Raw genomic sequence first — 27,846 nt, 5'->3', positions numbered from 1 at the left:
TTATCTTTGTCTAATACTGAAATTTGTTTGATGATCTGAAACATTTAAGTGTGACAAACATGCAAATAAAGAAAATACCAGGAACGGGCAAACACTTCCACACCGCTGTGTGTGTTACACTCCTTACTCTTGGCATTTTTCCTTCGCTGCATTGTTATTTTTTATTTCTTCCTTTTCTGTTTCTCCAGAAGCGATGAGAGGTTGTCCTTCACGTGCTGGTGACAGATCCTTTGCCGTTCCATTGGAGTTAGTACTACACACATCTTCCTTCCCATCATGCCCCACTCCAGGGCCAGTCTCCACCCCACCTTCCCCACACATGTCTCCTTCCCCGAGCTGTCCTTCCTTTCCACCTTCCTGTTCTTTTTCGTAACACATTGAGTATGGTCCCTTGCGTTTAAAGAATCCACACTAGAATGGATGACAAACAGGAACCATCAGAGATACAGAGAGAGACAGCCCAACACACAAGTGAAGATCTATTTGTAGTTAATGACATCATAAGTGAAGAACACACTGATGGTCTGTTACCTTCAACAGCAGCACTGTGATGATGATGAGCAGAAGGAATCCACCCCCTCCCCCACAGCTCCAAATCATAATCATATCAGGTGGAACAACCATCTCAATTCTCACACTGACCTGATAGCAGACATAGAGAAAGAACTTACAAACAGTATCAGACATCGAAGACGACTTACAGACGGCATCACACAGGAAGTCTTACAGACAGCATCAGACACAGAGGAAGACTTAGAGAGAGCGTCAAAACAGAGCAAGTATTTTACATGAACAACAAAACCCGATAGCTGGCAAAACAAGTTTATGGTAATAAATGGTTTGTATATATTGGCTTCTTATTGCTAGAATGTTACCTCTGCTTTGTGGCCTTTGGAAGGATCATCCTGTAAAATAAAAGAACATGAGAGAGAAGAAATAAACAGATGAATGCAGATGGGTTAGGATTAAATGGATAACCTTATCTGAATTAAACAGATAAACTCATCTGGATAATGGTTAAGGTTAAACAGATAAACACATGCGGGATGAACAAATAAACTCAGATGGATTAAACAGATAAACCCATCTGGGTTAGGGTTACACGGATAAATTCAAATGGGTTAGGATTAAATGGATAACCTTAGCTGGATTAAACAGATAAACTCAGCTGGATAAGTGTTAAGGTTAAACAGATAAACCCATCTGGGTTAGGGTTACACAGATAAATTCAGATGGGTTAGGATTAAATGGATAACCTTAGCTGGATTAAACAGATAAACTCAGCTGTATACAGGTTAAGGTTAAACAGATAAACACATGTGGGTTAGGGATACACGGATAAATTCAGATGGATTAGGATTAAATGGATAACTTTAGCTGGATTAAACAGATAAACATGTGGGATGAACAAATAAACTCAGATGGGTTAAACAGATAAACTCAGCTGGGTTAGGGTTAAACAGATAAACTCAGCTGGGTTAGGGTTACACAGATAAATTCAGATGGGTTAGGATTAGCATTAAACAGACAAATTCAGATGGGTTAGCATTATAGATAAGCACATAAACTCAGCTGTCTGATCAGTGCTCTCACCGCTGGGCCGCTGGATATCTGAGTATAGTGATTTTGATCAAAGCCCAACTTAGCGTAGGGAGAAAAGACATCCTCCAACCTGAACTCATGGAAAGACCATCTCTGCAGAGTAAAAAACAAACATAAATAGATAAATAAATAGAAAGTGAGAGAAAGGCCAAAAGGAACATAATGAGAGAACAAATATTAGGTTGGAACAGCTGAGTAACCGAAAGGTAAATAAGAGATTGGCTGTGTTTGTGAAGCATGCAACAGACGGAGCTTGTAGAATTAAGTTACTGTCTTTGTGTGTGTGTGTGTTTGTGTGTCTCACCCCAGTGTAGTTCTGCAGATTGTGGAAAGTAAGGTCAGCTCTCAACTCAAACTGAACATCAGATTCTGGCTCCAGAGAGGAGAAAGCACACTGGAACCTTACACAGCTTATCCACATTGAACAAATCTGGAGAACAAGAAGCAGACAAGCTGCATTAGGAACTCTGCAGTAAAGACTGCCTCACTCCAGGAGTCCAGTTTCCTCCTTCTAGCACACATACTGAATCCTTCAGAGTTTAATCAGGTTTGCTTGAGCAAGGAACTTTTTAAAACTGCTGAACACAGTCCAGGCCAATATTGGCCAGATTGTTCCAGATAGTTTTGGACAAGTAAATTATAAGCATATTTAGGTGACTATGATGGTAGAAACTCAGCAAAATTTTGCAGCACTGTCTGCAGTACCAGACATGTGGTAGCAGTTTTATAATACCAAAACACCCATGATTAATAAGAAGAATGAACACCAGGAACAGCATTCTGTCAGCTTCAGAAGCGTGTACACCAGGAACAGCATGTATATGTATCGTGTGCTTGTAAATATTCCTACAAATTACAATAGTTATGATGACTGCATTCCATGAAAAAATAAATATAACGGATTACAACATCTCTCTCTCTCTCTCTCTCTCTCTCTCTCTCTCTCTCTCTCTCTCTCTCTCTCTATATATATATATATATATATATATATATATATATATATATATATATATATATATATATATGTGCATTACTAAAGTATGTGAAGATCTTGTCCAAATTGTTTTTTGTGAGTAATTTTATTTTCAAGTAACAAGTTTATGGCTACCAAAAAGCACACTGAAGATATAAACACTTCTACCTCGAACACCAGCGCTTCAACCTCAGACATCAACTCTTCTATCTCAGTTCTGCCTCATACTGCAACACTAAAAGCCTGTTACCTGCTTTCACTCCTGATAAAATACTATACTAATTGATGTATAGTTTTTTTCCCTTATTTTAAAATAATTGTTGCACAATATTGTTTTATAATAAAGTATTGTTATTATATATTTTTTTAATCAAAAAAGCCCAAACGATATCCAACCCCAGTCACAGCAGACTATGACACGACCCAGGCAGAATATCTGTGGATGAGAGTCAATGACATGCACTGGGCCGCAGGGGGCATAGCAGGGAGAGAAACCTCCTTCTGCTGCAGTGAATGTATTTTCCTGAAGCTAAAAGTTTCTATTCAGTGTCAAAGCTTCTTACATGATTATTTTTGAAACAGAATCCATTAATAAAAATAAAACTGGCAGTAAGCATTGGTCTGATAACAGAGAATGAATGAATGAATCTCAATATTGACTTACAGAGGAAGGTTCCATTATGATGCTACAGTTATTCATGTTCTGTGAAGAAACATGGTGTATTACTGTGAATGATCTGAACAACACGCATATGGAGAAAAGTAAATATGAATAAATGAATGAATGAATACCTGTGACACACTGATGGTGTGTTTGTTTAGAGTGAAGTTTTGACTGATCTGAGATGGCATTAAGAAACTTAATGAAACAGGCAAACCCTTCAGTCCCAGATTCTTCACCTACATACATACATACATACATGCAAACACACACACATACACGGCGGTTTTAGCTTAGTGCATCAATACAGAGGTTGTGGGTACAAATCCTAACTGCCATGCAAACACAGTTGGGTCCCTGAGCTAGGCTCTTAACCTTCTCAACATGTAATAAATGTGTATATATACGACCAAATAGAGGTGTTCCATCTGGCCTAGCTCTCTCTCTACATATTTTCACACAGAGCAGCATAGTGTGGGGTATATATAGTAGAGAAGGCTCTGTGTTGTTGCATGAATGAGGTACTCACGCTGTAGATGATGATGACAGGCTTTGGGCCCCTGTCTTCAAGAGTGAAAGGCAGATATACTTTAGAGAGCTCTGGTACACTGGAGAGTCGGGGTAAGACAAAAAAAAGAGGAGGAAGAGAAGTTGCTATAAGTTCAATTTAGTGCAGTGGCTCAAATTGAAATGTAACACTACATGGCCCTAGACAAACATACGCATAAATAAATCAAGAGAAAAATCAAGCTAAAATACACACATATAACTTTTAGTTTATTTGCTAGTTTATTTGCTAAAGTTTATTTGCTACACATTTATTAAAAGTTTCATAAATCTTTATGAATATTGTCAGACACTCTGTGTGTGTGTGTGTGTGTGTAATTACTCACAAGCTAACACTCAAGTCCACAGCATACTGAACTGGCAGAATTTTCCTCACTGATCCATGAGAGAAGTTACGATTGTTATCACTGTAAACACAAAAAAACAGCAGACAACTTGTCGCTTTGACACACTGACATCAAAGTAAACAAACAAAAACAAACAACACATCCCACTGACACATTGGCTGCTGATTCAGTGCAAGACAGATTGGTACTGTGTTGTTGTATGCCATTAATGTTAAGAGCACTACAACTAAACTAACTCCTGAAACAGCTCTGAGAAAATTACGCCTCTCTGTCCTGGACAATTACCAATGCTAACACAATCCAGTTGTATAAAATAAGTATAGAAAGCTTCTCTACAAAGCCGATTTCCTCCGTGCCTATGTATTATTTTGTGTAAGCAATACACAGAAGGGCAGATTAAATGCTAGGAATGCATATGTTTTGAAGCAGGAGTTTTAGAAAAAGTTTTGGAGGAAGGGGCTTTGGAGAAAGGTTTGGGGGAGGGGCTTTGGAGAAAGGTTTGGTGGAGGGGTTTGGAGAAATCTTTGGGGGAGGGGCATTGGAGAATGTTTTGGGGGAGGGGCTTTGAAGAAAGCTTTGGGGGAGGGGCTTTGGAGAATGGACTTGGAGAGACTGGAAATAAAGGGAGTATCTTTTTTCAGTTACTAAGACTCAGGGAAGTAAACAAAAACTGTAAAATTAATTACAGCAACTTTAAGTGGAACTGCAGTCTACATCTACTCATAACTGTCATCTTTCATTTACACCTACTCATAACTGTCATATTTCTGTTACATGCTCTTTCTGTTTCAGTCTGACAGAGTGAGAAGCCCCTCTTAACTCTCTCATTCGTCTTGCCATTTCAGGGTTATGGATAAACGATCTTACTACTAAAATGATTTTGGGAAACTGAGCACAGAACAGTTACTGTGTGGTTTATGATGGGTGTACCTACCTGCTGGCCACAAGGGTCATCTCCAGTGTATCATTCCAGTTGTAGAATCGAGAGATACGAAAAATGCCCTGGAAAGTTGCCTACAACAGTTGACAGTGAGCATTGTTCTGATAACTATTTAATAACCTTCTCTGTATTTTGTAATTTTCACATTAAAATGTAAAGTTTCATGCCGTAGTACAGTACATGATGGTACAGCATAGCTTGCTGTACTTAAAAAGCAGAGCATGCATTTTTTTTTTAGCACAGCATGTCTTTTTGTTTAGGCATAGCATGCAGGTTTTAACATAACGTTTTAGTAGGGCACACCTTTTTAGCACAGCATGTCTTTTTAAGTAGCATATTTTTAAACCTCATGCTCGTTTTGAATAGCATCTCTACAAAAGCATGTAAGGGGAATAATGTCACCTGAAATGTTATAATTTAGCCAGCAAACCTGATTAATGCTGATCTGTAGCTAAAAAAGGCATGCTATGCTAATAAGAGGGAAGATATATTTATAAAGGTGTACTATGGGAGTTGAATGACACTATGGGAGTTGAATGCACTCAAGGCACTGAGAATAAAGGAAGGTTTACGTTGGTCTTGCTGCGGTACACTGGTCGACTGATACTGCAGGTGGTTTTATTCAGTGCTCCATCATCCCGATCTCCACAACTGGTCAGGGTCCTCCTATTGGCCTGGAAGACACATTATATGTAATGGTTCCAATGGATGGACACTCTGATATAATTAAAGAGTAACCACCACTTATAGGCTAATGAATGTGCAGGGAAGTGTTGCTGCCTGTGATGGAGTCCGTAACAGTGGCAATGTTTCCGTTCACTATGCGTGCATTTTGTAAGCAATACAATGAGACAGAAGAATGAGAGTTTCACAAGCAGCAGCTGACATCTAGCAACAATGACATCTAGCAAAAAATAATAATAAAAAAGTTTTACATAATGAATTAATTTCCTGCAAAAATGCTTCCATCATGAATTTCATGTATATGTAAAAAAAAAAATAATAATTGCAGTTGCTAGTTGTCGCATGACAAGAGAGAGCTGGCTAGAAGGTGAAGGGGAATTGGCTTAATGGATACATTTGGGAGAAAATGGATTAATCAAAAATAATTATTTTGTTCGGCTTCCTTGATTTTTTCAAAGTCTACTGATCATAGTGACAGAAACAGGACAGAAAAAAAGGAGATAAAACAGAAAACTGATTCAGAGAGATGTGATGTAAATCCTGTGAAATGCCATGTTTTCTTAATTGCATAACTTTCACTATCAAATTGTTTCTGCAACACTCAAAGTTTTATTCAACATGAAATGGAGAAAAGTTGTCAATGTTACTTATAACTACCGTTTCCATCACCGACATCAGCAAATATTTCTATGCATTACAATGTTTTCCCAAAATTACATTTCAAAAGTTCATCAGATGGGGGAAGCCAGACTGGTGCCACTGGTCTCAATGTTCTGCTAGTTTTGATCTGATGTCAGTTCAGTGACTGTATTCTCACTGAGCCTGCAGTCACTGTACTGGTAATTCTGATCTGGGATCAGCTGTACCTTAATGGTCTCAAACTTGGAGAGTGAGAGCCCAGGAGGATAGTGTAGCACAATACTGGTGTTGAAGGAATCGTCTCCTTTATTCAGCAGAGACACAGTGATGATGAAATAAGCCTGATCCACCACAAGCAGTGAGCTGTTCCTGAAACAAACACCTCACATTGTTTCATACAGCTTATGACCATCATGTTGTACCGTGTGTGTGAATCAGAACACACACTCCACATTGTTTCATATAGATCCAGATTCATATCCACAACATTGTATGTGTGCATGTGCTTGTTTCTGAATCTTACATGAATTTAAAGTCCAGCTCTAGATCTGCTTCACAGCTCACATTCTCACGACAGTTTCTTTGAAAGGGAACCTGGTACCACAGCAGTGATCAAGTCAAACACAGACAGAACTGAAATCTCCTTCTTCAGTGAGCAAACGAAAAATCTCATTATTCATATAATTCACTTTATTATGTAATTGTTTCTTGCTCAAATGATGAATCAGTCAGGTAGTAGTTTAAACAGAGATTCTACTGATTCAATGAGTCCTCATCAGCTTGAAGTTTCATAATCACCTTACAGAGTGCCCCAAAGCAGCCAATCACACAGTCTGAAAGAAGCATGGCTCACCTCCACATAAGCCATTGTCCTGCTGTCCATGTTAAGAACAGCACGGGAGCTGCCTGGTTGCTGTTCAACCTGGGAGAAATTCATCCGGATCAATAATGGAGACAAAGTGTCCTTCACACAGTTCTGAAACAGAAAGACAGCCTTTGTTATAGATCATGAGGAGAGATAAGGTGGGTCTGTGGTGGCATGTAGGTGCTGTGGGTAGATCAGACATGACCACCACAGGTTAGACCTCCCTGCACCTACTAGAACGTTTGCAGCATATTGAAATTAGTTCAAAGATTTCTAGTGTTATACTGTATAGTATTGTAATGTTGGAGCAAAATTCTTCAAGTAGGTGGAGCTCCAGGAACATGTTTTGGAACTTCTGGATAAGATGAAATTGTAACATTCTGGCATGTAGACTGTATTGTTTAAGAACTCCTGGGTCATATGAGACTGTTACACACCAGCATGTAGACTGTGTTGTTGAAGCAGGAATGTTGTGAACTGAGCAGCACAGACTGTAGGAGACTCCTGGATGTTTTAATGGTCTGTTCAAAAAATGCTCGACTGTCCTGTCTCACAGCATCTGCAGTGAGCCTAAATGATATATTCAGACTAAGGTTTGCATCACCTGAGGAAAAAATGTAAACACACTTTTACTATCAATTACACCTGTGTTTTTGATATTTTTACTGTGTTCCAGGTAGAGTACCTTTAAATGTATTCTAGGTGAGCATACCTGTGCTGTTGGTGCTCTCTGCCATGGTGAAGCAGGTGGTGAGGGTAATTATGGGAAATGTAGTTTCAGTTCTGAGAATGCAGTCGAAGTTGTTGAGACTGATTTCAGAGGGGGAGAAACTGAGCTTTGCAGAAACAGACAGAACTGGCCTAGCCCTGAAAGAGCCACACAAATCACAGGCATAACAAACAGAACTCTAGGAATACCTCATAGAAATGATCAAAAATACAGTTAACATAACAGATACAGCTCACAAAGTGAACATTAGTAAAAAAAAAATATATATATATATATTTATACAAACAACAATGATGTACTTGGTTGGCTACTTAAAACGTTTTTTTTGCTTGCTCAGTGGAGCTACTGGATAGATTGTTAGTTCCTTAGTTGACTAGTTGGGCTAGTTACCCAATTGCAATAATTACAATAAATTGTAATAAATAATAGTTCTAATAGTTTTTTGCGTTGTTGGGGAATTGTTCTTACATTAAAAGCACAACCATCCCTCGTGCTCCCACAGTGATGTCGTTCAGTCTATCTCCACTCATGTCCATGACTCCATCAATTGCCAAACCAAACTGCTGCAGCTTCTCAGAGAGGGTCTGTGCTGGGATTCGCTACATACACAAACACACAGGTTTATATGTGTTCCCTTTGGTACGGCTAAAACTGAGTGCCATGTTTGACACTACTGATCATATTTTCATGAACAAACCAAAAAAGATAAATATAAAGTAAAATATATAGTAAGAGAGTGCAATATATTGTACATCAATTTTCTATTTTTGTAAACATCTTGACTTTTGCACTGATATATAGTTACACATGATACACATACACATTATTACTTCAGCAAGCCACACAGCAACACATAACTGATGGCTTTGTTAAAAACAGCTTGAATGAGCAGGAAGTTCTTTCATCGAAACTCTGATGAAACAGTAGTACTGATATTGGGCACTAGGGTGCAGTATAAGGAGGTAAAATGATAGGCCTTCATTACACCAAGATGTTAAAGTGCAGCTTTTGGTTATACAGAATAAACATCAAGATCCAGGATAATACTTGGGGGGTGTATGTCTTGTGTGTGTTAGGGTTTATCTAGCTGTATTGGGGGTGTATGTCTCGTGTGACTTTTGGGGTTTACCTGGCTGTACAGGGGGAATATGGCCTGTGTATGTTGGGGTTTACCTGGCTGTACTGGGGGTTTATGGCCTGTGTATGTTGGGGTTTACTTGGCTGCACTGAGTGTGTATGTCCTGTGTGTGTTGGAGTTTACCTGACTGCACTGGGGTCATATCTCCTTTTCTTGTTTGGGTTTTGAGGTTTAACTGGCTGTACTGGTGGCATATGCCTTGTGTATGTTTGGGTTTTGGGTTTTACCTGGCTTTACTGGGGGAATATACCCTGTGTGTTGGGGTTTACCTGGCTGTAATGGGTGTGTATGTACTGGGTGTTTTGGGTTTTACCTGGCTGTACTGGGAGCATATGCCCTATGCGTGTTTGAATTTTGGGTTTTACCTGGCTGTACTGGGGGCATATGCCCTGTGTTTGTTTGGGTTTTGGAGTTTACCTGGCTGTACTGGGGGCGTATGCCCTGTGTGCGGTTGCCGAGGTAGATGTACACTGCTCCTCTCCCATCATCCTCAAGTGGAGCTCCAACAGTTAAATCCTGCAGCTCATCTCCATTCAGATCTGCTATCGGTGCCATGGATGTCCCAAACCGTCCCTGAACACACTCACACACTTCTTGCACTGTCACCAGCTTCAGCTGCACACAAACAGAAAGGCCACACAGTGAGGCTTTTAGTAATTATCACACAGAATGCACTGGGAAATTATTTAATTGAGAAAAACCTTTTATTAAACAAAATAGGCAAAATGACCAATTAACCAATCAATCAACTGCAAAATGGTGCATCATTCAGTCAGACAGTAATCAAAAGGCAACAAGCAAAACCAGAAAGCCCGATAATGAGGAGCACAGAAGAAATATAATAATAAATAAATAAATAGGTTATAAGTTTTTAGTTGATATTCAGGGATTATGTATCATGGATTATGTATATTGTGTCTTGTTTCATTAATGTTTACTAATGTTACTAGACAGTCCAACTCTTGGGTGAGGTTCAAAGGTGATATTTCTGATGCCCCAGGACTATAGAATAATTTAATCATCTCTATAAAAGCATGTCACACACTATACATTTTAACTCCAATTTGAAAACATATTTATTTTCCCAGACATCTCTTAATGAACATTCATTAGCATTTAGTCATTTTGCTTTGTCATGTTGGTTTGGTTTGGTGCTAGCTTGAGTTTGGTGATGGTGTGGGTTTGGTGTTGGTTTCTGTAAATTCTGTATTCATTCCCTAAGGCTGCTTGTGTCTCAAATATGTTCCCCTAACTCACTATCCAGCTGGTTTACAAAGGTATGAAATATTAGGGGATAAATTAAACATTATTAAAATAAGATGTAGAAGAAATTATTATTACTAATATTGAAATGTTATATAATTAAGATGGTAATAGCCCCACAGCAATAAAACAATACAATAAAATGATGAAACACTTTTTGAGGATTTGAGAAAACCTAGCATTTAGTCACTATGCTTCCTCATGTTGTCCTGACAAACAGTCTCATGTGGTCTTTGATTGGTATATTTTATGTCTGTTTTATCTCATGAGTTTTTCCTTTTAATACTTTTTTATTCATTGAATTTGACTGAAAAGCACCTTGGTCCACACTTGTATCTGTCAAGTTCTGGGAGCGAACAGAGGTGGCATCAAACGAAGTATAATGTTTATATAGTTTAATAGAGAACAGGGGCAATCCAAAGACCTAGTCCATAAACAAACGAAGGTAATATTCACACTGCGGTCCATGAGACAAACATAGCAGTAAGGGAACAGGCAAAGAGAGTAATACAGAGACACAGGCAGTAATCCGATAAACCATGAGAAACTCACAGTGTTAGTGAGGTTACAGAGTATAAGCGTGAAAACTATGGGTCATCTGATTAAAATGAATAAGATCCTGGAATACCAGATTATCTTCCAGACTGAATTATCTTCTGTTTATTTGGCAGTACAGAGGTGTGTGTGATTTACAGATGCTTGCTGCAATATCCACTCTGTATTATATGTGTTCAGGTGTGCATGTGTGTGGTCCTAAGGCACACAAAGAAGCAGTACATATACATGTGAATCCACATCCACATCCACATCATCTTACACTTATAAAGTATAAAAGAAATGTAACTTGACATCATAATATGAACGATATATAGTAGTAGTGCCTATTATATCGGCAGATGCTTGCATAGAAACAGCTGTGTAGGCAGAGGAACTAGTACAATGATGTAAACCCATAACCCTTCCCAAGCCCAGAATTAATAATGACTAAAATTACAATAAAGTTTATAATTACATCAATTAGTTATGTTAATGAATGTAAGTAATTAACATAATTAATTTATGGTGTGGCTTAAATACAGAGACTAATGATGACTAACAAGACACAGGTGAACATAATGATAGGCAGAGATACAAACAAGGGGCAGAGCAGAATGTAACCAGAACAAGGAAGCAGGAGGAAACAAAACCAGGAAGAAAACAACAGACAGCATTGCCATAGGAACCATGTCAGGGAGGAGCGACTGTGACTGGTACTCTAAAAATAACATTTTCTCAACATTTTCTACATTTCAAAATTTTAGGTTCAAGAGACATAATCTTGACCTACAATCTAAAAATAACCTGACATATACTATATTCCAAATATTAGCAAAGGTTTGAGGGGCATACGCTAAGAAAAACACAGTGCCAAGTCCTGAGAAAAACACAGTGCCAAGGATTTTTTTCCTCATCCATTTACAAATGTACACATAATTTCTACAACACAGTGTTGTGAAACATGCAGACTATGCTTGACTGGCAGTTAGACTGACTGTCAGATTAACTGTCTGAGTATCTGTTGAACTGTCTGATTGTCTCTTTGACTGATTGGCTGTTTAACTGACTAGCTTTTTGGTTGTCTGTTTCATTGACCCAGTTTTGATTACTGTCTGTTCTGATTTTACGGACTGATCCACTAACTAAGCTGTCCTGCTGATTGGGTCTTATGTTGACTGGGTATTTGCTTGACTGGCTGTTTGACTGACAGACTGTTAGGATTACTGGCTTTGGCTGATGCTGATTGGCTGTTAGAAAGATTCACTGTTTGACTAAATGGCTGTCAGGCGGATGGATTGGCTTAGACTGACTGTTAGACTGATTGGATGTTAGGTTAACTCACTGTTCTGCTGAGTGGATGACTGGCTGTTTTGCTGACTGGCTGTTCTGCTGACTGGCTGGGTGTCTTATTGGCTGTTCTGCTGCCTGGCTATTAGGCTGACTGGCTGTGTGTCTGTCTGCAGTCTTGCTGTAGAAGCAGCATGTGCTGTAGAGGGTTCTGTACCTGTTGTGTGAGGCTGTAGATGTACATCATGCCCTCTCTCTGAGGATGAGCCTGATAGTACAGAGGTGCTCCAACCACAAGGAAATCAGTGTCACCATTAGCGTCCACGTCTAACAAACACAGAGATGCCCCGAAGTACGAGCCAATCTGCATAGAGATGAGTTACAGTCAGCAGGGGCTTAGCTGGGACTGAACATGAGACTTCTTGAGTCTCATTCCTCTGTAAACTGAGTTGTAAATAGAAAAAAAAAAAACAGCAATTAAAAGGTGAATGAGTTGTTTTGCACATCATAACTGGCCTGTTCTCCAATGACTCTGGTCATGATGTTCCACGTGTCATTCTGTTTACTGAAGAGAGTCACTTGACCTCTGTGATTGGCTCTTGGAGCCCCAGAAAATAGCAGAGAAACTCCACCTTTCTCCCCAACCACTAGCGAGTAACCTAAACACAACAGCATCACATACAAAACAATTTACATAAAACTGCCAACACACTTTCCATTGCAGTGTATAACAACAAGCAACAACACAAAAAACACAATAAATACACAAACATAATACAGCACATGAATAGAACTAACAGTTTCAGGAAATATTCACATATATATACACATAAAGACAACATCAGATACTAGCTCAGGCACACATAACAGTATAGTGTCTAACAGCACTAATGGACAGGTCATCATAGCCCAGTATAGTGTCTAACAGCACTAATGGACAGCTCATCACAGCCCAGTATAGTGTCTTACAGCACTAATGGACAGGTCATCATAGCCCAGTATAGTGTCTTACAGCACTAATGGACAGGTCATCATAGCCCAGTATAGTGTCTAACAGCACTAATGGACAGGTCATCATAGCCCAGTGTAGTATCTAACAGCACTAATGGACAGCTCATCACAGCCCAGTATAGTGTCTTACAGCACTAATGGACAGGTCATCATAGCCCAGTGTACTGTCTAACAGCACTAATGGACAGGTCATCATAGTCCAGTATAGTGTCTAAGAGCACTAATGGACAGGTCATCATAGCCCAGTGTAGTGTCTAACATACCCATGTAGGAGTCTTCATTCAGCTCTGGGTCTGTGATTTCTATTTCTCTGGTTTCAGCTCCAGATCCCGTTACGCCATAAAGTATTCCACGCCAGTTATTAGATCCAACCGCTCCCAAAAATAGCAAGTCCTGGAATCCAGAATAAACCCAAGGATATTTGAATCAGGGTTTGTCATTGCTGTATGATCATTTCTGTAGCAGTAGCTCTATAGAGCCACGTCCCACTGTAACACTTTATTCACAGGCCAGTCTGGTCATGTCTGTAATATATTAACATTAGTAATAGCAGCATTACAGTAGCCTAATGAAAGCCACAGTAGTAGTTCAGAAGTTCAGTAGTGTTTCACCCAGGGGCAAAACTTAACACTCAGCCTTAGGACTCATTGTCATAACAAAAGAAATCTATTCATCCCATTGTGGTAATGGATTCTCAAACTAATTTCTGAATATCTGAAACAAACTACACAAGCTACCTTTAATTATGATATTAAACTTCAGTCTTTGAAGTTTGGTACAAATTTGGTAACCCCCCCACCCCCACCCAACACTTTCTATTAACTTCTATTTACTGTATGTGCTAGAGACACATTTTTAATGGTCTGATAACACCACCAGAAAGTGCATTTCCCTACTCTTTTTGATAGAGACACATGTTTAACAGAAAGGTAGTTTGTTTTCTCAGAATGGTAGTTTGTGAGATTAAAGGCACCTCATTGTAGGCTGCGCTGAATCCACTTTGAGACAACTCCTTGACCAAGTTCCTGCTCACTCCTCTCTGCTCTCCTGAACCCAGAAAAACATGGCATCGATTTCCGAATAAGGATATACTGAAATCTATGATTGCATTTGGTATGTGTAGGTTTTTCTTAATACCTTCAATGTTGTAGATCTTGTTTTGCAAGTTATCCAAAAGGCCCTTTAGTCCACTGTAGTTTTTAATCATAAATGTATTCTCTTTTTTGGGCTCTGAGGCAAGTGCGGTAAGTTTGTTCAACTTCACTTGCCCAACCTGTTAATCAAACACATCTTGACTGTATCAGTGGATCACTGAGTAGATGTCTAAATGGGTACATGGACAGATAGATGGATGGATGTATGGACCAATGTGTGTACATTTCATGGTTGGCTTGTGTCTGCTTAAGTGAGCTCACCCCTATAATATAACGTTGGATGCTCTGCTCCTCACATTTCTCTAGAACATTTTGTTTATTGTTTTTTTGAGAGTGTTCATCACTAGGGCTCCCATCAGTGATGATGACTAGTGCTTTTGTAGCCTCAGGAGTCACCCCAGAAGTTACATTATTAAAGAGATGTTGTCTGGAAAACAAACAAACTGCTCACTAAAACCCTTGTTTAAAAACAATTAATTGATGGTCCAGCTGCATACATTGTAGGTTTCATACATGCACATTTTATAAAATTGCAATTCTAATCTAAGATTTGCTCACATTCAATTTAAACACTAAATAAATATCATCCAGTATCAGTCTGAGCCAAAACCACTTATATTAGCAAATACTTGGGTTACTCACAGTACATAGCCAATAGCGTCATATGTGTTTGTGATATCTTGCATATGTTTCTCATCATCAAGTTTTTTCTTTGCTGTGCCATCCATGTAATCTTTAAAGGTGAAAACAGTCCGAGTAGTTTCAGAAAACTGGGCAGCAGCAAACTAAATGCACAGAGATGAGAGTTGGACTATTCAGAACATACAAGCAAATACCTAAATACATCAACATTTCATACAATCATCACTTTATTAGATACATTTACTTTATAGCTGTACTTATAAGCTTGCAATCCTTTTTCAGACAGTTCTGAAAAACTGTCACAGAGGTTATCTGAATGTTAGTAATATGTCTTATTCTCTGCACTGTTGTACCACAATTCCAGTGGCCCTCGTCATGAATGACCTGTTTGAAGCAAGGCACATTATATTTTTTGTGTATTTGTGTATGTGCATAAGAGACGTCTGTTTATCCTGCTGCTTGCCTTTGCGGCACTCGGTCACACAACGGCCGACCACCACAGGACGGCTACTCTCGACTAAAGGACTGCTCACAGGGAGCAATCAAGGTTGAGATTGTGCACTCAGGATGGCACAGAGCAGGTGCGCACCAGGAGGAAGTGTGCTGCTCTGACACTGGGGGATGTTCCCCTAGTCATGGCTAATCCAGAGTGCTCCCTATTGCTGACATCCCAAGCTGCTGCCTGGATCGCTGGATGGTGGGGCGAAGACCTCGAACAGAGCTCGCAGCCACACCGGAGGAGGAGGACGAGCCCACTCCAGCCAAGTTATCACGTGGTACGGCCCGCCATGTGCATGTGGAGTTGTCAATGTTGACTGTTCTCTTTGTGACTGCCCTCTTGTTTACCATGCGCCTTATCACACACCTGCACCTTTTTGTTCACATCGTTATGTATGTATTTAAACCCCTGTGTGCATGTGTGTGTGTGTGGTTAGATGTCAGTCATTTTCATGTTCATAGTCATGTTGTTGTTGTTGTAAGTCTTGTTCGTGTGTTAACATTGCCTTTGTGCTTGTTTATTGTTCATCTCACGCCGCACTGTTTGATGTGAGTGCTGTAGTCTCCATTGCTTTGCCGTGTGTAATAAAAGTCTGTCTTCATCAAGAAACGTTTGTGAATCCTGTTCCTTGCCCTGCTGCTCTCGGGCTGTCACAAGCACAATTCCAGGATTGCAAATTAATAAGAATTTACACTGTCTGCATTTGGCAGACATTCTTATTTAATGTGCTGAAATGTCTACAAACCGTTTAATCTTATCTCACCTCAGGTGTAATTGATAATGGTGTTATTGTCATCTTTAATTCATATCACATGGTAGGGCTAATGAAACGTACAGCAGTAGTTCAGTGGTTAAAGTGCTTGACTTGTACTTGGAAGGCAGCTGGTTCAAGCCCTGCTGCTACTGGGCCCTTAACCCTCAATTGCTCAAGCTGTGTTCAGTCTTAATTGTAAGTTGCTTTGGATAAAGGTGTCAGGTTAATGTGTCTATCTGACTAATGGAATTATGACATCACAATTTTAGTGTAGTTTACAAAAGTTAGCATTAGTTTAAAAACAAGAGCATTTGTATTTTAATGTTTAGTGAGTTTCTGTAATCCTTATGACAAGAATCAATAAAGTGTAAATAAATGACCAGTATCAAGAATATCTGAAAGCAAAAAGAAACACTAATTTAGATTAAAGCTTTTAGAGTATGATTACCTGAATGGATGAGTTTTTAAGGTTTGACATGACATCCCATATAAAGTCCTTATTCATCTTAAAATCATCACTCTTCATACTACTAGAACCATCAAACAGGAAGACCAGGTTCACCAAATCTTTTGTGCACTCTGCAAAGAAATTGTAGGAAATTATATCAGATTATTAATCAAAATTTGCTGTTTTGTTTAAAAGGTATGTTGCTTTGAATCTAGTTAAACATTTTAAACTTCTAAACACAATATTCATCATTCACACAGCAAACACTTAAATGATCTCAGGATCCTGAGGGTTCGACTGTGGGTTAGGATTAACACTATGGTTAGGTTGTGGGTTAGGGTTAATTTTAGAGTTACGGTTAGGTTGTGGGTTAAGGTTAGCTCTAGGGTTAGGGCTGGGGTGTGGGTTTGGGTGGCAGTCCAGCTCTAAGACACCAGATCCTGATAATATTAGAACATCTGCAAATGATAATCTGAGTTATGAGTTATGAGTGTGTGTGATTCATACAGGAAGCAAGTTGTTGGAAAATCAATCTTGACTTTTTGTGAGACTGTAATGTTAACAAGATGAAGTGAACTAAATTAAATTCACAAGATGAGACCCTGAAATGGAATTGTTTCAGTGAAGGAATTCTGGGAATTAGAACTCAGTTACATACAGAGTAAGAGAGAGACAAAGAGACAGAGAGCGAGAGAAAAGGAAAGAGTGAATGAAATAAAAGAAGAGAGAGAACTGCTCGGTACCTTGGAACGCAACTGTGCTGTTGGTGACAGTGTCCAGTTCGCGGTTGAACTCGTAACAGATGCTGTTCAGATACGAGTTTCCATTACATTCATGAGTGAGACTGGGACTGCAGCTCTAAAACACCACCACAAACAGATAAAATGTTATGCATTGATTCAAATGAACAGTAGTAACAAGGGTTATATAACAGTGTCAGGGATCTCTCATAGGGTTTTGTGTGGATTAATCTATATTTAACAGTACAGGGGGTTACAGTTAATCCATGTGTAACAGTACAGGGGGTTACAGTTAATCCATGTTTAACAGTACAGGGGGTTACGGTTAATCCATGTTTAACAGTACAGGGGGTTAGTTAATCCATGTTTAACGGTGCAGGGGGTTAGTTAATCCATGTTTAACAGTACAGGGGGTTACAGTTAATCCATGTTTAACAGTGCAGGGGTTTAGTTAATCCATGTTTAACAGTACAGGGGGTTACAGTTAATCCATGTTTAACAGTACAGGGGGTGAGTTAATCCATGTTTAACAGTACAGGGGGTTAGTTAATCCATGTTTAACAGTACAGGGGGTTACAGTTAATCCATGTTTAACAGTACATGGGGTTACAGTTAACCCATGTTTAACAATACAGGGGATTACGGTTAATCCATGTTTAACGGTGCAGGGGGTTACAGTTAATCCATGTTTAACGGTGCAGGGGGTTAGGATTAGTCCATGTTTAACAGTACAGGGGGTGTTACACAGGTACTGAGAATGTTGCTCTGACATGCTCAATTTTGAACCTCTATTCAAATAAGTACAAAATGATGCTTTATGTCACAGCTGGAGAGAAGCTTGTTTTAAAACCTGTTTTTAAATGATAAGCTCCAAACTCACAATCAGGCCAGTAGGAGGTGTGGGCTTCACTGCCAAGGACATCCCAAAAAATCTGATGCCATCTGTATCTGTGGATCAGTAAAAGTCTGATTAGACTGATCAGATTATTCTAATATACATCTTTTATTCTACATGCAGTGTATGTTGAAACTGTGTGTGTGTGTGTGTGTGTGTGTGTGTGTGTGTGTGTGTGTGTGTGTGTGTGTGTGTGAGTGTGTGTGTGTGTGTGTGTGTGTGTGAGTGTGTGTGTGTGTGTGTGTGTGTGTCTGTGTGAGTGTGTGTGTGTGTGTGTGTGTGTGTGTGTGTGTGTGTGTGTGTACATATATTTATATATACCTTGTTGGTACAGCAGCTGGCATTCTTTTGTTTTCAGGGAGCAGCTGAAAATTGCTCCTGATTTGTTTTGGTTTCCTCTTAATGGCGCACTAACTATGACCCTATAAAATAGTCAGTTAACCAATTACCTCTATTGATGATCCTATGAAACACTTAACCATTTAATCTGTTAGCTCTATGCCAAAGGAACATTCACTATAACAATAACAAACATAGCTGAATGTGTACTCACTGATTCTGCAGTTTGGACTGATATTGTAGAACTCTGTAACCGAAATAACCTTCTCCATCCCCCACAAACATCTCAGGATTTGTTATGTCAATGTTAAATCCATCTGAGACTGATACAGCTGCAATTACAGGGAGATAAGCAATATATACTGATTTAGCAAAGACTTTTATTCAGTCAATTTAGCAATATATTTGTTAAAAGAACTCTTCACATACGTGATGTATCAGCCCAAAGCCACCCAGATGAAGCTCAGTTTCCACTACAATGCAAAGAAGGTCCTTATAGCACCATTGTAAGTCTGGATTTCACAAAAGCTATAAACAATGGCTAAAGCTTTCAGAGCGGATCCGTTTCCCTGTTTTGTTTTCTTTTTTTTTTGTAGATAGCAAGTTTTGTCAGTCCATAAAGAAAATTAAGCAACTGCTATTTTTTCCTTTCTATAGTTATAGCCTGCCCCAAAATTTAAAATTTGTGGTGTAAAATATTCAGCACATTTTTTAAACACAATACTCAATAAATCAAAAATAAGTCTTACACGTCCTAAAACATCTTGAAATGAGGTCCCTAAGCCTACAAAACAGAAACAGAAACAAATCACTAACATTTAGACTGATCCCTGATACAAATGCATTAACACATATAGCCCCTCCACTAGAAGTTTAAATTATCCTAGGCAGGACCTTTCCCTTAGACCTAGTGTAATCTTTTAGCTCTGGTGTAATGTGTAAGATATGAAGTTAGATATAATGTAATATGTTAGAGCTGATGTAATCAGTTATATCTGGTATTATACTTTAGAACTGGTTAGAGCTTGTGTAATACATTAGATCAAGTGTATGACAATAGATCTGGTGTGATGTCACGGACTGCTACGGCCCGCCGCGTGCAGGGGCATCCACAAGTGTGCTGTGTGTCTGTTTTTGTAACCACGCCCCCGGGATTGCACACACGTGTGTAGGGCTTGATGTTACGTGTTAGTTTGTCTATTTAAACCTCTGTCCATGGGTGCACCGTTGTTGGTTATTGTAGCTGTGTAGCGTAAGTGGCTATGTCGCTACTTATGTGTTAAAGTCGATCTATGTAAACATCGCTGTATCCGTAACGTTAGTCCGTGTACTCACCGTTAATGTGCATGTGTTCTTCGTTGTGTTTCTATTTAAACCCCTGTCCATGTGTGGTACCTTCGTTGGTTACTGTCGCTACCTGGGTCTCTTTGTGAGTCATTAATGTAAACAGTAGCTGTAGCAGGTAACGTCTGTGTTTGTTTCCACTTTTTCGTATTTAAGTGTATATCGTTAGTGTTAAATGTTCACCTGTGTAGTTGTATCTGGGTGCCACTTGTGTTGTCAGTGTTTAATGTGAATAAATGTCTTGCACGAACGAGGAATTCTGTGCGTCCTGCCCTGCGGCACTCGGGCCAGCAGCGTTACATATGATGGGTTTGGTTAGATGTGGTGTAATGCATTAGATCTGTTCTGTATTAGATATGGTTAGATCTGCTGTAATACATTTACATTGTCTGTATTTAGCAGACACTTTTATCCTGAGTGACTTTAAAAAAGTGCTTTGTCATTTATTCATAGAATGTGTCCTAGCCATTACAGTAGGTTAGAGTGCAAAATATGTTTAAATTTTTACTTGGACAACAAGTGCAATAACAAACAATACCCTAAAATAAGTATGAGGGTTTCAGTTACTCAACAAAGGTGCAAAATCAATGGTCATTCTAAACATTCCACAAATAGATGTCATCAGTCTGTGTTTGAAGACTGCAAGGAGCTCTGCTTTCTCTGCTTGTTTTGCATAAGACTGAAAGCAAGCTTAGCTGTACTTGAGGTTCAAAGTACTCGATGTACAGACTGGGCTTTAATCATTAAAACAGCTAAAAATGCTGTACATTTAATGTTGGATTGATGGAAGTCAGGAGTTGAAGGTTTTTGTCTGAGGAGAAAGAGAAGCCAGAGAATTGCATATAGGGGAATGGACACTGGTTGGAAGCATGCGAACAGAGGGAAAGGATGGGGGGGGGGGGAGGGTTAAAAAGAGAATACTGGGTAACCTTAAAGAAGCATTCAAATCACCAATTAAGTTTTGCACAATTGTAACATTTTGATATTTGTATCATAGCAGTATGGGAAGGGTTAAAAGCAAATGGCTTCTGAAGGGGTTGCTAAACATAACCAACTTTTGAATGCCTGTTTTGGATCTCCTGTTCTGGTTTTACTTATTGTATTTTTTCTAAGGGTAATTCATTGTTTGAATTCACTGAACCCTTTTGGGAAGCAGCAATGTCACATTGGTGATCAAAACTGTAGTAAAGCAGTGTGGTTTGTAGGCTGTGACAGTTTTTGTCCAACTCACTAGCCTTTGCCTGAGTACTGATCGGTAGCACCTGTTTCTTGTTCTGGTTTCCCTATCCAGCTTGTGAAGCATTGTATTACTCTTATGCATACCGAGCGGCCCTTTTTTGTTGCTTCTCCTGGCTATTGACCTCTGCTTCCCCCTAGACTATGCCTTGCCCCTAGCCCTCGGAAATACTCCTGACTCTGCCTGCTGGTTTCCACATTTGACTGTTCCTACGACACTCCTCATTGCAATTCCCCGATCGCTAATAACTACCCTACCAACCCACCGCACTACTCCTTCCTGCTTGTGGTTCAATAAACGATCTCTAGTATTTGGGTCCTTGTCTACCTGTGTCCTGGTTACATTGGCACACTTCATTGTTTGAATTATATTCAGCATGTCAGTTTTATTGTACATCAGGACAGTCACATTTTAGATTGTTTGTAGTTGCTTTTAGAAACTTGTACATAATGTGTATCTCAGGTCCTAAACTGCTCATATTTGATCTGAATGCTAATTTGTTTCACTTTGCAAATAAGCTCATAATCACTTTTAGGAATGTAAATGTATTGCCTAGAAACATTTCTGATGCTTTAGGAATGTTGACTATCGAAACTTCTCTGATGCTGTTTCTGCACTTCCTGGTATGTATTTCTGCTGATTGTTACACCTCTGCAGTTACTTCTCTGTCGGGTCAAATGGTACATTTACAGGAACAAGCTGTTTCTTTTCTAAGGTCCTTTCCTTGGTTTACAAAGGCGTGACTAACAGCAGCCATCTTGAGCCCAAGTTTAAGCATCTGGTCTCATTGTCCATTGACAAATATAAGAGCAGCATGTACTGGAATATGGTACTGCTCTTAAAGTGGGCAGAACTTCCTATTACTCACAAATCATCAGTGGCATTACTGTTAATACTACAATTAAATCATTCATGTAAAGTAATTCCATTGGCTCTTCCACTGAGGTCTGTAACAATTTTTTGGATTATGTTATGGATTATTTTATGGATGAGATTGAGAAAATAACATGTGTTAATTTATAATGACTTTTCCCTTGACGATACTCTTTCAAGATTTACTGTTAATACTGATTTATATCCAAGCTGGTAGTAAATATGCAATCAACCACATGTGTACTTGAACCAATTCCCACTGCACATTTAAATAATTGATTCTCAGCCTTAGCTCCTCATATCGAATGGAAATATATTTTATAACATATATAATAACTCTTTCTACAGTTACCCGACACTTTTATTCAAAGCGAGTACAACTTCAGCAATTGAGGGTTAAGGGTCTTAATCAAGGGCCCAACAGTGGCAACTCAGCGGTGGTGGTGTCACGGTTGTCCGGTCCCCTTCAGGGGGGAACACGCCCCCGCTAGACCAGGACCAGGACCGTACCGCTCACCTTCGCAGCTCGCAATCGCCTGTCTTCTGACAGGAGACACCTGTGTCTCGTTAAACATTATGCGCATTTATACACGCACAGGTTAGGAGGGACAGCGCTGCACATTAGCGGTTAAGACCACACGAGCCTACTGGAGAGAGGCTACTCTGCGCCTGAAAAGCCACTAGAATCGTCATCACTGCTTTTGATAAAATGAATAATATAATAAATAATCTGTTGGTGGAACTTCACCTCTCATGTCACAGGTGGGGCTTAAACCAGCACCATTCTCATTACTAGTCAAGTACTTTAATCACTGAACTAACATTGTCCCCATGAAATGCTCCTTCCCATGTAAATGCCCCTTTAGAATTTTAGATTGCATCTGCCTGGTTCCTGAAGAATCTGGTTATGAGAATGATGACTATTCTATCTATTGTCCAATCTCAAACCTTCCCCTCTTGGCTAAAATTCTTGAATGTGTGGTAGGTGGTCAGCTACAGAATCACCTTTCATGTTCTAGGTTATCTGACCCTTTTTCAAAGGCTTCAAAGCTGGGCACAGTACTGAAACAGCTGTAGAAAAGGTTATGAACGACATACTAAGCACAGTACTGATATAGCCGAAGTAAAAGTGACATCCTTGTATTGCTTGGTCAGTGTCAACATTCTCTTTTACTTGACTGGTGGATTGGACTGTCTGGTACTGTGCTTGACTGGTTCAACTCTTACTTCTCTGGTCATTCTCAGTTTGTTCTTAACAATGGTGAAATCTCATCCTGTTCCAGTACAGCACAGTGTTCCTCTGGGCTCTGTTCTCGGGCTTACTCTTGTTTGTATTCATTACCTTCCATTTGGGCATATTATTGGAGAGTTTGATTTGGATTTTCATATCTAAGCAGATCACATCCATATTTATATTACCACACTCTGTGATCTGTCCCATTCAGTTGACGTTCTTGCATCTTACATCTGAATGGGGTGAAGTCATGGAGGCAGCATAAATCTTCATAAATTGAATTTTTCTAAGTCTGAGGTTCTTTTAATTGGTGCAGCTTGTGTATTACAGAAAGATGACATCGGCCTTTCCACTGATGGCAATTTGGTTGCTCCCTCTGTGGTTGTTCAGAATCTTGGTGCCCTTGTCAACCAGCCGACATCTGAGGCACATCATGAACATGTATCTAAAATTTCATTTAAAATTTCATATGTATAGTTTTTGCTTAAAGACTAATGCATGGTTTTATTACCCATTGACAACTGCAATGATCTTTATATTGACCTCCCTACTTAATCTCTTATCAAGTTACAGTGCAGAATTGTGCAGCTCATGTTCATTCTTCTCTTCTTCAACATTAACTACATTGACTGCCTGTCTATGAATGTATAGAGTATAAAATTCTTGTTGAAACATATCAGTTCATTGCCCAATACTTCAGTGGTGTAATGAAGCTTTATGTGCCTTCCTGTTTTCTCCACTTCACAAACCTAAATATTTTCATGGAGAACTCCTTGTTTGCCTAATCATGTACAAATGGCCCCCACACATGATAATTTTAAGAAACTACTGAAAATGTGACTTTTTAAAATGACTTATTCAGATTTTTTTATTTTAATTATTGTAGTATAGGATCTGGAAGACATAAATGTCATTGTTGGATTGCTGTTTGTATTTTATTTTTTATTTCTTGTTTATTTATGTATTTTATTTTTATTTATTATTTTGTTTTCTGGTAGTGTTTAATTTGTATTTTATTTTTAATAATTTTATTTTACTTGTTTGAATTATTTATTGTCTCTGGTATGGGTTGTTTTTTTCTGATGTTTTTAGTCATTTGTAACACTTTGGGTACTAGAATAGCATGTTATTATTATTATTATTATTATTATTATTATTATTATTACAAAATGTCACCACAAAATGGATCTATGATAATTAATAATAATGAAAAAATAGAAAGGAAAAAACAGAAAACTCACACTTTTGCACAATGAGAGAGAAACAGCGATAGCGCTTTAACAGATTTCACATCTATATATTTACCCTATAATTTGTGTATTCGTGTGCATGTACCTGTGTATATGTCACGGAACGCTCGCCTCCCGCGAGTCACGTGGTTTGGCCCGCCAAACCCACACACAGCTGCACCTTGTCTTGTCTTTATGTATATAAACCCTTGTCCTTGTGTGCAGGGGATTGGTCATTGTACGTGTAGATGTTCATGTAGCATGTAAATGTTAAATGGTCTTCCCATTGTTGTTAAAGGTATCCGTGTTTATCGTGTTTGTCCAATGTTAACCGTGTTGTGTTCATAGTTTGTAATACATGTGAGTGCCATTGTCTTTGTTTCAATTAAATGTTCGTCCATGTCTAGGAAGAATGTACGTCCCGCTCCACGCTCTGCAGCAGTGGGGCCACCATGTTAGCATGCGCACATGTGTGTGGTTAGAACAGGGAGTGGTGACTTCTTTCTCTGTATTTACCGGAACTTCTCACTGTGGTTACACAGGAACAAATACACCCAAAAAGCACCACCTCCTCCCACACGTGTTCTTGCATGTTGGACCCGTGTGAAATTCAGCTTTTTATTATGTAAAGTATATAAAGACGTACTCAACCCTAACATGCAGGATCAGGATACACAATGTGCTCTACACAACAACTCAATCATGCTTCACCTCCCCTGTACACATGCTCAGTGGAGTTCTGTTTTTCTCACAAATCAATGGCTCAAGCATTTCATCTGGGGCAGCATTTTCAGTGAGAACTTCAGTAATAAATGATTAAATTAAGTGAAATGAGAGGAATACTGCAGATTAATTAACATATTGTTGACCCTAATACAATAGAAACCATCTACAGAGGATGTCGGGTTTCAGCGGTTAAATTTACCAAGAAACTCATACTATGATTTTCAGTGCAAACTGTTTTACATTAATATAATAGCCAAGAAAATTTTAGATATAACCAGTTAGGAAAGACACTAAGAGATAAAAAAATACATTAAGTAGGTTTGAGATTGAGACATAAAAACAGTATGTTTTTATACTGTAATAAGACAGTAAATAACAATAAATGTTACATTGAAATAAAATGACTATGGATTTATATAAGATCTGGCTGAATGAACAGTTTCCTACCCCAGAGACTGTAAATCAGCAGCAAGAGAGCTCTCCACCTCTCCATAGCCAGGTCTCCTTTTCACTGATCTTTCTGTATGAGTCTCTCTCCCCCCTCCCCAACCACTTTTGCTGAGTTTCAAGTTGTTTTTCTTTTGCACTTCCTTGTGGTTTTGCATCTGTGGAGGTGAAAGGGTGGTGTGCAGCAAAAGCATTCAGCAGTTAGAAGCGTAAATTAATATGTGTTGTGTGTAGTGAGGTAAACAGCGAGATGTGAGTATACTGTTTTCACATGGCAAACATTAGATATTAATTAGTAATTATAATCTAGGGCTTTATCAGCACATTAGTGTACTGGTACATGTTGGTGTAGCTGGAACTAAGACTTGTACTGGTACATGTTGGTATAGCTGGTACTAAGACTGGCACTGGTACATGTTGGTGTAGCTGGTACTAAGACTGGTGCTGGTACATGTTGGTGTAGCTGGTACTAAGACTGGTGCTGGTACATGTTGGTGTAGCTGGAACTAAGACTGGTACTGGTACATGTTGGTGTAGCTGGAACTAAGACTTGTACTGGTACATGTTGGTGTAGCTGGTACTAAGACTGGTACTGGTACATCAGGGATGACCTTTACCAAAGACCTTCAACATATCAGATCTGCTGTTTCTGTTGATGGAAATGGTAAAGCAAGGCTGTACATTTCCCATGATGATCTTTGTGCAAACCACACGCACTTTTTTACCCATACACATGACACTCCCTCACTCATATGGTTTGAGCACCCTAATTTTACTGAGAAAACAGCAGTCCTGTTAATTCAGTTAGATCACATATTCACACACACACACACACACACACACACACACACACACACACACACACACACAAGGGACTTTTTTTTTTCTGCTAGCCATTGCAATCATGATTTCCCATGAAGCAATATTTCCGTTTTCAGGTAGAAAATGTGTCGACAGACAGACCAAGCCCATCAAAGGGAACATACACTTTTGTGTGCTTTCAGCTAGTTTAATGTTTGCTGTCAAAAAGCCCACAGTAAGTACAGATCTAATTATGTAATCTTGACCAAATCAACCCAACATACAATAGGATGTCCAGAATTGTTTTAGACAGAAATGGTTATAGTGAGGGTTATCAATATGAATTTGTGCAGAATCAGGTAGGCGTCCTGCTGAAATGGCTGAGTAATAGTGGACTGAATGTAAGACTGTAAGTGTGGAGTGATGTCAGAGCTGTTCTGTGATGTCAGAGCTGTTCTGCCTATAAAAACTAGTATCAGAAAGCTGTTTGATTGCTTATTTCTAATTAAGGTATTTTCTGCAAACAGCTGCTCCACACTTATCAGCTGGCTTAATAACAATGTCAGTCCTTTTGTTTACATTTTTAAGTCCAGAGCATTCCTTTAATTAAGTTTATTTAGTTGGTTTATTGAATGTATGTTCGTAATTTCTCACAGGTGTGTGTGTGTGTGTGTGTGTGTGTGTGTGTGTGTGTGTGTGTGTATGTATGTATGTATGTATATATATATATATATATATATATATATATATATATATATATATATATATATATAAATTATTATTGGCTTGCATCAAGCAGAGAAAACATCTATGGAGATTGCTGAAACTACTAAAATTGCGTTAAGAACTGTCCAACACATTATTGAAAAGTGGAAGGACAGTGGGGAAACATCATCTTCAAGGAAGGAATGTGGTCGGGAAAAAATCTTGAATGATCGTGATCGGCGATCACTTAAGTATGTGGTGAAATCAAATCGTAGAAAAAGTACAACTCAGGTATGTTTAATAGTGAAAGTAAGAGCATTTCCACAAGCACAGTGCGAAGGGAACTCAAGGGATTGGAACTAAACAGCTGTGTAGCCTTAAGAAAACCACTTGTCAGTGAGGCTAACCGGCAAAAACAGCTTCAATTTGCTAGGGAGCATGAAGATTGGACTCTGGAGCAATGGAAGAAAGTCATGTGGTCTGATGAGACCAGATTTACCCTGTTCCAGTATGGTGGGTGCATCAGGGTAAGAAG

General features: G+C 39.0%; 1 protein-coding gene across 3 annotated transcripts; it reads right to left on the bottom strand.

The window, feature by feature from the left end:
* On the bottom strand, positions 1–25,880 carry zmp:0000001082 (integrin alpha-M). 3 transcript variants are annotated; one of them, XM_035535131.1, is made up of 32 exons: positions 25,806–25,853; positions 19,145–19,188; positions 18,930–19,047; positions 18,698–18,798; positions 18,362–18,429; positions 17,485–17,599; positions 16,742–16,872; positions 15,041–15,183; positions 14,660–14,825; positions 14,382–14,517; positions 14,218–14,291; positions 13,508–13,637; positions 12,750–12,892; positions 12,451–12,597; positions 9,564–9,761; positions 8,477–8,607; positions 7,991–8,145; positions 7,716–7,882; positions 7,267–7,389; positions 6,937–7,007; positions 6,641–6,782; positions 5,663–5,764; positions 5,085–5,164; positions 4,130–4,210; positions 3,766–3,844; positions 3,368–3,475; positions 3,240–3,278; positions 1,907–2,032; positions 1,594–1,695; positions 876–905; positions 532–642; positions 1–411 (listed from the first exon to the last, which is right to left on the bottom strand). In XM_035535131.1, exons 3-32 carry the CDS (start codon positions 18,998–19,000, stop codon positions 124–126), a joined length of 3,558 nt encoding a protein of 1,185 aa, XP_035391024.1. In that variant the 5' UTR covers positions 19,001–19,047; positions 19,145–19,188; positions 25,806–25,853; the 3' UTR covers positions 1–123. The 3 variants fall into 3 exon arrangements, with proteins under 3 accessions (XP_035391024.1, XP_035391023.1, XP_035391025.1); XM_035535130.1 differs by lacking the exon at positions 19,145–19,188 and having other exon boundaries at positions 25,806–25,880; XM_035535132.1 differs by lacking the exons at positions 17,485–17,599; positions 18,362–18,429; positions 18,698–18,798; ... (1 more) ...; positions 19,145–19,188; positions 25,806–25,853 and having other exon boundaries at positions 15,041–15,131; positions 16,742–16,814.
* Positions 25,881–27,846: the final 1,966 nt, after the last annotated feature.

This window comes from Electrophorus electricus, chromosome 16 (genome assembly GCF_013358815.1).
Source record: "Electrophorus electricus isolate fEleEle1 chromosome 16, fEleEle1.pri, whole genome shotgun sequence".
Lineage (NCBI taxonomy): Eukaryota > Metazoa > Chordata > Actinopteri > Gymnotiformes > Gymnotidae > Electrophorus > Electrophorus electricus.
The sequence above is the reverse complement of the archived record's forward strand: the minus strand, read 5'-3'. Positions and strand labels throughout refer to the sequence as shown.

Coding starts and splice junctions, on each gene's coding strand:
- zmp:0000001082 (XM_035535130.1), bottom strand. CDS start 25,851: ATGGAGAGGTGGAGAGCTCTCTTGCTGCTGATTTACAGTCTCTGGG. Junction 3,845..4,129: donor GTGGACTTGAGTGTTAGCTT/GTGAGTAATTAC, acceptor CCGACTCTCCAG/TGTACCAGAGCTCTCTAAAG. Junction 3,476..3,765: donor CTGTCATCATCATCTACAGC/GTGAGTACCTCA, acceptor GTATGTATGTAG/GTGAAGAATCTGGGACTGAA.